We start from the raw sequence: 11,252 nt of genomic DNA on the forward strand, positions 1-11,252 counted from the left end.
TTATGTGTAATCAAACAAACACTGAGACGATCATCAGGGAACTAAACAGCAATTTAACATGAAGAGCCGGAAATTAAATCAACATTCCTCCACACGTTTCCTTCTGTGCACGAATGTCACATTATTGTCTAATAGTAAATAAATAAAGTAGAGGAAGCGCGTGGCTGCAAGCAGGTGAGTGGACTGTGTGTCTGCAGCGCCCTCTATTGGCTCAAACACAAATTGTTTGAAAATACACATTTATTTACTGCAGGAGTCTCTCTCTCTCTCTCACACACACACACACACACACACACACACACACACACACACACACACACACACACACACACACACACACACACACACACACACACACACACACACACACACACACACACACATTATATTTTATATATTATATTTTAAACTTCAGCAAACCAAATAGTGTAAAACTTATAAAACCACATGAAAGTTATTTCTACATCATCCCTCGTTCTCAATAGCTTGTGTCTGTCTGAAGAATAGTGTCTGAAGGAGTTCCAAGTATGTTCTTAAAAAATCTAAATCAGATTAATCTAAATACTGGATATTAAAGTTTATTGGAGTTACTCCCAGTAATTTCTAGATTAGCATTTACTTTCAGTAAAAATACTCCTTTAAATAAATCATTTTGTATCCAGTGGTTCTCTGTCTACATTTGATGTTTATCATTTTTATTCAGGTGAAAATCTGAAATATAAAAACAAACATTGACCGTATATTTTCTTTTATTAGTATCCATTTAGAGTTTAGCTAATTTAACTTTGGGGTGGCTGTGGCTCTCAACCTTGTCCACATGTCAAAGTGTCCTTGAGCAAGACAATGAAACACAAACATCCATTGGTTTGGGGGCAGTGGTCGCCGAGAGGATATAGAAATGGACTTATTATCAGAAGTTTAAATGTGGGTTTCTGAGCATGACCTTTAACCCCCACAGCTCCCTGGAGCGCCATAATGGGGCTGCCCACCACATCGCCGAGGATGGGTCAATGCAGAAGAAAGGAATTTCCCCAAGAGGATTATGATTAGTTAGTTGGTTAGTTGATTAGTTGGTTAAAAACTTCAGATTGGGCAGTTTCCTTTCTTAAAATGATGGCTTATAAATGCCTCTTATTTTGAAATTAAAAACACTAATAGGATAAAATATATTTTTGGTACGCAAAATAACATTATTTTTAATATTACTTTTATAACTTCCCGCCATCGCTTCAGAAATACCACATCCGGTTTACCCGGAAATGAGCACCATTCCAAAGATGGCGGAGCAGGGTCCGATGGCTATAGCGATGCGGCTCCGAAACCAGCTCCAGTCCGTCTACAAGCTGGACCCGCTGCGGAACGAGGTGAGTGTCCGCGGTGCGGGAGCTCGGGCGGGCGGTGCGGGAGCGCCAGACCGGGTCCGGGTGCGGCGGAGCCGCGTTAACGACTGCTGTTCGCGGGAGATGGTGGAGAGAGGAGAGAGGCACTGGGCATGCGCGGAGAGCGGTGTTTCGGATTGACTGGTCTCCCTGTTGACCAGTGACCGTCTTCCTCTAGCGTCCCTACCTGCTACCTGTCCACTAGCAGTGGTCACAGGTTGATCCAGCTGCATGCAGTGGGGACCACCTGCACGCTGACTGCTGTTAAATTGTGACCTGTGTTGCAGCCCCCCCCCCCCCCCCCCCGTGACGCATCAAGACTCGGACGTTATCTTTTCAGTAACTGTAACATGAGCACATACAGCTGCGTTACAGTTACTGTCTGACACATGTGAATGTGGTGAAACTGTTTATCAGGACAACTCTGGATTTAGTAGGTTTTTAACATCTGCTGTCAGCAGCAGTAACGCGAGACAACATAGGAAGTGGGTCACCAGTGAACACGGAGACCAGCTGATCTGAAACACCGGTGCAGCTCCGTGTTGTTCTGCGGAGCGGCGTGTTCACCCCTCAAATAAACTCCCTGTTTCTCTCCTCTCAACGCACACAAACACACTTTTCATGCGGTTTACTCGAACTTTGCACCAAGTTGGACCGTGCTGGACATAAAGCGTCCCGGTACCGCTGCGGTATCAGTCCGGTAGAACTCCGGTTCCGCCGTGTTTCTCGCTGTGGAGTAATAAAGTGTCCGCGCTGCAGTCTGCTTGTTCATCACTCCGGTTCCGGTACCTCTCCGGTTCCGCCGTGTTTCTCTCTGTGGTGCTGAAGTGTCGGTGCTGCCATCTGTTAACCACTCCGGTTCCGGTGTTATGCCAAAAAGTGATTCCCGTCCACTGGAGCGGCTTTTGTCAGGATTTACAGCCATAATGTAAAAACATACTAACATATCACTGATTTATAATCATAATATCCGCGATACCACAGCTATAGTTTCTTTATTTTACATGGAACCCATTGATAAATCATCACAATAGCAGTTTGGTTTAAAAAGTGCAAACAGACAAGTCAAACTCATTAACACTTAAATCAGGAACGCGAATCACTTTTTGTCACAACACCGGTACACCGGTACCACTCTGGTGTATTTGTGTCTGTTGTGTAATGAAGTGAACTGGTCTGGTACCACGCTGATATCGTTCCGGTGTGGCTCTGTTGGCACTACTCCGGTTCCGGTACTGTCCGGTACCACCGTGTGTTTCTGCTGTTGGTCTATCACTCTGGTGTCACTGTTTGTCTCTGGTGTAACAAAGTGAACTGGGCCGGTTCCGGTACCACTCTGTTACCTGGTGTCAGTCCAGTACCACCGTGTTGTCGGCGCTGCCGTCTCCTCGTCGCTCCGTGTTTCACACTAGTTGTATTTCCTGTTGTAACTGAATCTGGGTCAGAACCAGAACCCAGCTGTGACGGGTCGCTTCTCTGTTCAGCCTCGCATCTTCACATTTATCTTCCAGTTTGATGTGGATGTTTGTTTGTGCTCCTCTGGGGTGAAAGGTCAGAGGTCATCCTGGTGTCAGTCGGTCCTGTTCAGAGGTTCTGGACCTCATCGCTTCATTTCCTGCAGATTCTGATGACATCCAACACGTTTTATATTGAGTCCCTTTGAATTTATCACTTTGACATTTACACACATGACAGTTTAATAATATCCAGGGGGGGGGGGCAGCTAGCTGCCAGGCCAGACTCATCATAACACCGGTGGTTCAGATTCTGCCTCCACCAGGAGAACGTGACTCTGACTCGAGGCTTCAGTGAAGCCACAGCTGAAGATTCAGCGTGTTTGTATGAGTATGAAGTGACGGGAATGTCTGCTTCTAGAATCTGGAGCAGATTCTCTCTCTGCTCGTCTCGGAGCATCAAGTGTCGCTCTGGAAAAACAATCATCACTTTTCACCTTGTTGTTCGTGCCGGTGCCACTTTTCTCTTATAGAATTCTCACCCGCCCCATGGAGAAGGGACCCACTCCCATTAAGTCATTAAAAATGTACAAACACTGTGTGCAAACATACATAAATAAAAAGCATAAATGAAAATGTATTTACAAACACATGGAACAGGGAAAAACACACGCTGTATTACATAGTATTTTACCACCTTACATACATACTTAGAAAATGGATTTTGTATACACAGACTTGTAATCTTCATTTCTGTGCATGTGATAGGATTTAGTGGTGTCTTATTTTGAAATTGTGTATATGAAAGAAGAGGTCAAATAATACACAAAAGCAATGGCATATGACAAGCGGCAAGTAATATTTATCTTAAATATGTACATTAGAACATTCTTATTAGTTAAAGGTAAAGTTTCATATTAGAGGTTAAAACTCTGTGGGGCGACTCATTATTCCGGGGGTCAGGTTTCCATGGGGTCAGAATTCTATGTGACACCGGGATGGAAGACATCAGGACGGGGTTTCCTGCGTCTCCACTGACATCAGTTATGGACGGTGCCCAAAAAAAAGAAAAGATAACGGTTACGGTTTTTCGTCGCCGCTCCATTGAGGTACGCGGCACTATGGTACGGTTCCAGAAGGTGGAGCTACAACGCAGCCGTCTGCTGATTGGTCGGTGACGATCGTCACTCTGGACAAGCAGCGATATTTAAATATTTTATCAGTCGTATAAACACTCTGTTGTTGTTTACATACACCGATTTGCCCTCAAGAAATGCTATTGAATGGCGGCGCGCCACTGCCCCCTGGTGTTCATACGAGGTGCAGACGCTCCTCTCAGTAACAGGAGGGGCAGAGCCTCAGCAGGAGCTGGCTGCTGCTGCTGTTTCACTGTGTCACAGAGAACGGAGGCTCACGGCTGCGTCTTCTACGTTGGTCCTGCGACTACTGTTCTGTAATGATGTCACATACCTGAGTCCTTCACATACCTGAGTCCTTCACATACCTGAGTCCTTCACATACCTGAGTCCTTCACATACCTGAGTCCTTCACATACCTGAGTCCTTCACATACCTGAGTCCTTCACATACCTGAGTCCTTCACAGCCCCGCCTACATTTTAGCGATCCCCCTGTGGGGGGACTGGTAACAGAGTTGGGTATGGGCGCACTCTGCCTTACCGCTCCGCCTCGTACTGCGGTGGAACTGAGTTCTAACCTGGTTCTACTTCCTGCTCAGGATCTGACTTGTTCTCCACAGGAGGAGGTGAAGCTGAAGATCAAGGACCTGAACGAACACATCGTCTGCTACCTTTGTGCAGGATACTTCATCGACGCCACGACCATTACAGAGTGTTTACACACCTGTGAGTTTCTCCTGAAAGTCTGTGTAGCTTCAGTCTGACTGGATGTTCATCCTCAACAAAATGTCTCTTTCTTCTTCTGCAGTCTGTAAAAGTTGCATTGTGAAATACCTGCAAACGAGCAAGTACTGTCCCATGTGCAACATCAAAATCCACGAGACGCAGCCTCTACTCAACCTCAAGCTGGACCGAGTGATGCAGGACATCGTGTACAAGCTGGTTCCTGGACTGCAAGAGAGTACGTTCATCAGAACCCGCAACCACATCAGAGACTGACGTGAAGCCGGAATATCAGCAGAAATGAATGTCTCAGTCCTGAACCACCTGTTGAATCTCTGAATGTGTTTGTTCAGGTGAAGACAAGAGAATAAAGGAGTTTTATCAGTCTCGGGGTTTAGAGCGAGTCATCCAACCAGCTGGAGACGGTGAGTTTATTTCTTCTCACCAGGAGGGTTAATGTCTGAATATGAGACGTCCTGTTGTTCCTGCTGTCACACTGCCCTGTCATGGCCGACACGCTCCAGTTAAAAATACATAAAAGCCTGTAAACCTCATGAGGAGTTGAAGGTGTGTCCAGTGTTCTGGTGCGGTGGCGGCCTGGAGGCTCCAGGTCACCACTGTGACCTTTGACCCCCAGAGCGCCTTAATGCGGCCGCAGCTCCTCGTCCTGGAAACGCCATGGGTCAGTGTGGAAAAAGCAACTTCCCCCCAGGATCAATAAAGTATGATGAGTTTAGTTTCCAGGGAGAGAAGCGCAGTCGGAGGGTCGGTGTCGTCCATCTTGTGGACTGGAGGAGGTCAGTGACGAACAAAGGGCTGCAGACTGACCAGACAGGAAGCTCAGATCAGGGTCACACAGTCTGTCCTGTTTTCACTCGTTAGCAGCTTCTAGTGGCTCCGACTGGAACTGCAGCGTCTCGCAAGACGACCAGACCGAAACCAGGAATCGTGTAGAAAGTAAAACCTCTCCTCTCTCTCCTCTCTCTCCTCTCTCTCCTCTCTCTCCTCCGTCTCTCCTCTTTCTCCTCCGTCTATTCTCTCTCTCTCTCTCTCTCTCCTCCGTCTCTCCTCTCTCCTCCGTCTCTCCTCTCTCTCCTCCGTCTATTCTCTCTCTCTCTCTCTCTCCTCCGTCTCCTCTCTCCTCTCTCTCCTCCGTCTCTCCTCCGTCTCTCCTCTCTCTCCTCCGTCTATTCTCTCTCTCCTCCGTCTCTCCTCTCTCCTCTCTCTCCTCCCTCTCTCCTCTCTCTCCTCCGTCTATTCTCTCTCTCCTCCGTCTATTCTCTCTCTCCTCCGTCTCTCCTCTCTCCCCTCCGTCTCTCCTCTCTCCCCTCCGTCTCTCCTCCGTCTCTCCTCTCTCTCCTCCGTCTCTCTCTCTCTCTCCCCTCCGTCTCTCCTCTCTCTCCTCTCTCTCCTCTGTCTCTCTCTCCCCTCCGTCTCTCATCTCTCTCCTCCGTCTATTCTCTCTCTCCTCCGTCTATTCTCTCTCTCTCTCCCCTCCGTCTCATCTCTCTCCTCCGTCTATTCTCTCTCTCTCTCCCCCTCCGTCTCTCCTCTCTCTCCTCCGTCTCTCCTCTCTCTCCTCCGTCTCCCCTCTCTCTCCTCTCGCTCCTCTCTCCTCCGTCTATTCTCTCTCTCTCCCCTCCGTCTCTCCTCTCTCCTCCGTCTATTCTCTCTCCTCCGTCTATTCTCTCTCTCTCTCCCCTCTGTCTCTCCTCCGTCTCTCCTCTCTCTCCTCCGTCTATTCTCTCTCTCTCTCTCCTCCGTCTCTCCTCTCTCTCCTCCGTCTCTCCTCTCTCTCCTCTCTCTCCTCTCTCCTCCGTCTATTCTCTCTCTCTCTCTCCCCTCCTCTACCTCCAGACGGAGTTCCAGATGCGGCCGGTTTACCGTACACGAGCTTCGACCATTCCAAAGCTCACTTCTACAGATACGACGAGCAGGTTTCTCTGTGTTTAGAGAGGTTGAGGTAAGAAGCTCTTCAGCTTGAACCAGTTTCTCTCCATCACTTCATGTTTTAAGAGTTTTACTTTGTCTTTGCAGCTCGTCTCTCGCTGGGAAAGATAAAACGAAACTCACTCTTCAGGTGAGTGAATTCAGCTTTTCTGTCCTGTACCTGCTACAACCTTCGCCGCCGTCGGGTTAAAATGACGAGTTTAACTTTAGAAAATCAATATTAAAAGAAGCAGAAGTGCAAAAACGTGTTATTAAAATGTTATTAAGTATTCTGGTAAAGTAGAGTCACACTTTACTCCGACAAAGTAAAAACACTTTTGCTTCACAAACGTAGAATTAGATGAAGAAAAGTTCTTTGTCTTTTTGGTTTCAAAGATTTAACCAAACCCAGATTAAATATTTGAATATTAATTCAGAGGCGGAGCGTACCAAGGAGAAACTCGTTCAAAAAGTTAATTGTACACATTTGTGAGGTAAATTCCATATATATGAAAAAATAACCTGAAATGCTATTTATTTATTTATTTATTTATTTACGAACATTTAAAAATTCAACCCTTGGATGGTGTTTAACCCTTGGATGGGGTTCGGGTCTGTGGGACCCGTTTTCATTTTTTTCAAAAGAAAAAAAACATTCTGTTAATTAATTCTGTAAACTTCCTCCTTGGAACCTACAAGGTTCTACAGGGAAACTCCTGAGTACCCTACACAGGGACAGGAGAAGGTGTGGCCCGTAGCATCAAACCCAATCTTCTTTGACATACTGGATGTTGTTAAATGTTTTGTCGTCTGGATGGTACTGAACCCAGAGTGATGCCTCGTTCTCAAGGAACTGGGGAAGGTGTGGCCAGGCCTCAAATCCAGAGAAAACCTCTTCCAAGAACTCTACTTGTGCAGAAACCAAGAGGAGTATTCAGGAGGAGATTGCTGGTGCCTCACCTGCTACAGAACGTACTCCTCAACCCCAACCTCTGGATTCCCGGTCCCTGGTTCTCCTACCTGTAGCGCCCCTGCCTCTTTGCCCCCCCCATGGAGCTTCCCCGTCCTTGTCCTTCAGTTGTGTGGCTCTCCCTCTAGTCCCCCCCCCCCCCCCCCCCCCCTCCAGTGTCCCCCCCCCCCCCCCCTTCCACCTTTCCTGAGTCAAACTCAACATCAGTAGCAATGATACATCTTTCTTCATTTACACATTTGTTGGTTATAAACATATTTTTTTCCTGATTACAACTGATTTTCTTTATTTTTGCATTTCATCAAAACCAAAACGAGAAGCATTTCTTCTTATAAAAGTAAAGGGCAAGTAATAACTAGATTTGTTGTTTATATTGCTTATAATTGGGATAAAGTAATCATCTGTTGAGTATTTTAAGGTAAAACTACTTTATCTGTTGATTTACATACTGCAAAATGCAGCGGGTCCAGCAGACCCATGAACACTGGCTGAGGAACAAAAACACGAACACCAAACAAGGGTTAAATAGAAAAGAAACAAGAAACACAAAGACAATCGACCTAATGAATGGTCCAGAGATCACATGACCGACTCCAGGTTTACAATGTGAGTGGGGAGGAAGAAGTTTAACGTTTTGAATCCTATCTCTTTACATCTTTATCGTTAGAATCACACACAGTATTTGTTCCTCACTTCAGCTCTGTGCGTGTCTGTTGTAATGAGTGAATTCCTCCAGCAGAGGGCGCCGGTGTTCAACAGATACCACGTGGTTTCTACAGCTGTACCGCAGCACATGGAATCTTTTTAGTTTCTAGTATTTAACAGAGACGAGCGTCACTGCTTCTTCTTCTTCTGACCACAATACAAACCTCAAGTGGTTTTTATTGATTCACTTTTCAATCTGAGTCTTTGAGTCTCTGACCTCAGTGTGAACTCAAAGTCTCGGCCATCAGAACCTCCTCGTGGTTCTGATGAAGAGCGGCAGGGTGTGATGTCAGAGGCTGTTCTCACTCAGGTGTGAATCCACCTGTCAGGAGAAATCCTGCCTTCATGAGTCGGAGGTGTAGTCAGTCAGCTGGGACTGGAAATCTTTCTTTCCTGTAAATCTAAAGGTGACCTGGTGATTTACTGCCGCCTCCTCCTGGGTTCACACACCGTTTAGTTTCAGGACCGTCCTGGCAGGACGCCAGCAACATCCACATGTTTTAGGACGGAAAATCTAAGATGCCTCCACTTTTACAGCAAAACTAAAGAGACATTTATAAACTGCAGAGCGGCTCTGAGAAGAGTCCGGACGGAGCTTCGCCTCGGCGCCACAGGCTCACGTTACAATCAGGTTCAGTCCGACGTCCTGAGCTGCTGGGAAGAACAAACCTGTGACACGGTCCTGGACCCAAGAGTCCAGCCAGTAAACTCTCTTTCCTGGATTGTTGTCCACGAGTCGAGTCGTCAGGGAGACGAGTCGAGTCGTCAGGGAGTCGAGTCGAGTCGTCGTCGAGTCGAGTCGTCAGCGAGTCGAGTCGAGTCGTCAGGGAGACAAGTCGTCAGGGAGACGAGTCGAGTCGTCGTCGAGTCGAGTCGTCGTCGAGTCGAGTCGTCGTCGAGTCGAGTCGTCAGGGAGACAAGTCGTCAGGGAGACGAGTCGAGTCGTCAAGGAGACGAGTCGAGTCGTCAGCGAGTCCCTCGATTGGTTTAAACCTCCACCTTCCTTTGTCTCCGCAGCAGAAGTTCGTTCGTTGTTCGGTCCGAGCCGAAGTCAGACACCTCCGGAAGGTTCTGTGCCATCGGCTCAACGTGGAGAAACATCAGGTCAGTCACTTGAACCGGGTCACTAGAACCGGGTCACTAGAACCGGGTCGGGGCAGAAGAACTAGTTCTCGTTTCTCCTCTTTTCTCCTCCGGTTTTTGTTCGTATCTCCTCTGCTCTCCTTTTGTTTCTCCTCCTCTTTTCTCCTCCTGTTTCTCCTCCTGTTTCTCCTCCTCTTTTCTCCTCCTCTTTTCTCCTCCTGTTTCTCCTCTGCTCTCCTTTCTTCCTCCTCTTTTCTCCTCCTGTTTCTCCTCTTTTCTCCTTTCTTCCTCTCCATGACCTGTTTAGTTCATGTGATTAGTTTTCTCTGTTTGATGAATGACATGATGTTCCCGGCTGTGATCAGAGCTGCTGTTTGACTGGAATCCTACAATCCCAGTAACTTCAGTCATAATGGGTCATCTCGTTTTTACACGACCTTCAAAATAAAGGCCAACATGAAACAAAAACATAATTTAGTGTCAGTGAAGGTTTGATTTTTTTAAATTTGGGGATTTCTTCTTTTACCAAAATCTTTTTAGAAGATTTTTCTTCGATATAAAATATAAAATATTTATGTATATAAAGAGGTTTTGTAGCATTTTGAATATAAAGTACCCTCCTAATAAACTATTGTAATTCAACAGCACACAAATACACATTCTGTCATAGTTACTGTTAGAATGAAGTAATGAGACGATCTGAGCTTGATCAGGAAAATCACATTTTGTTCCTGGAAGGTAAATAAAAAGATGAAACGTCTGATGGTAAACATTGAGTTTGTGTCTATTCTATTCTATTCTGTTCTGTTCAGGTCCAGATGTTGTTCAATAACGAGTCTCTACCAGATCACATGACCATGAAGCGGCTATGGCTCTCACACTGGTTTGGGAAGGTACTCCAGAGAAACTTTCTTTCCCTGTAACCGTCAGTCTGACCTGCTGAGAAGGAATTGATGAGATTGTTGACCGAGTGTCTCTCCTCCTCAGGCTCAGCCGTTAGTTCTTCACTACACCGTCAAGGACAAGCGCAGCAGATAGGACCGGTTCAGCTGCCTGTACATATTTTGTACCATACATATTCTATTTTATTAGTGTTTGTGTACATATACTTATTTTCCTTGTTTTGTATTTTTGAAATAAATTTAAAATGGTAAAAATCACAGTTTGTGTGATTGAGTGTTTCCTCCTGCTTCACATGTGAAGGAAAACTGGTTTTAAAGTCTCCAGGTCAATCATCTTGTTCTGGTTCTGCTGGTGAAGGGATTCTTCTGGGTTCTGGGAGGATTTCCTTCTTAACCTCCAGTTTCCTGGACGGATGTTACGGCGAATGAAGTGTCTCCACAAGCTCGTGCCACAAAGACGTCCACACCAAGAAACTTAATTCATTTTATTAGCAACAATCATTAAAGTTCCTCCAGCAGAGAGTCTTCATCCTGTCCTCCATAAGGGACAGACTCTGTCCTCCATAAGGGACAGACTCTGTCCTCCATAAGGGACAGACTCTGTCCTCCATAAGGGACAGACTCTGTCCTCCATAAGGGACAGACTCTGTCCAGAGGACCAACCAAACCAGAACCTCTCATCTCATTCCAGCCTGCAGGTTCCTCAATCCTTCACAATAAAGTCCAGAAGTTTCCAGACAAACCTTCAAACTGTTGATGGTTCCTGACTGACGCCATCTTGGGAAACCTGCCCCAAGGGATTGTGGGATATCCAAGATGGCGGCAGCTCCAGCCAGAACATCAACATTTGAAAAAGCTCCAGACTTTGTCAAGGAAAGAGCCTTGAATCCTGGAGAAAGTCTGGATGGAGTGAAACTGAAGCTTTTTCCTCAGAGAATCCAGATGTGCAGAGATCCAGAGGACAAACGGG

General features: G+C 46.4%; 1 protein-coding gene across 2 annotated transcripts; it reads left to right on the forward strand.

Annotated features, from left to right (window-relative positions):
* Positions 1–1,267: 1,267 nt before the first annotated feature.
* Positions 1,268–10,532, forward strand: pcgf1 (polycomb group ring finger 1). Of its 2 annotated transcripts, none has more exons than XM_080465957.1 (9): positions 1,268–1,364; positions 4,591–4,696; positions 4,779–4,931; positions 5,047–5,118; positions 6,551–6,656; positions 6,731–6,773; positions 9,315–9,401; positions 10,193–10,273; positions 10,368–10,532. In XM_080465957.1, the coding sequence occupies exons 1-9, from the start codon at positions 1,278–1,280 to the stop codon at positions 10,416–10,418; spliced, it is 786 nt and encodes a 261-aa protein (XP_080322083.1). In that variant the 5' UTR covers positions 1,268–1,277; the 3' UTR covers positions 10,419–10,532. The 2 variants fall into 2 exon arrangements, with proteins under 2 accessions (XP_080322083.1, XP_080322084.1); XM_080465958.1 differs by having other exon boundaries at positions 9,318–9,401.
* Positions 10,533–11,252: the final 720 nt, after the last annotated feature.

Source organism: Lipophrys pholis (assembly GCF_963383615.2).
Source record: "Lipophrys pholis genome assembly, chromosome: 6".
NCBI lineage: Eukaryota > Metazoa > Chordata > Actinopteri > Blenniiformes > Blenniidae > Lipophrys > Lipophrys pholis.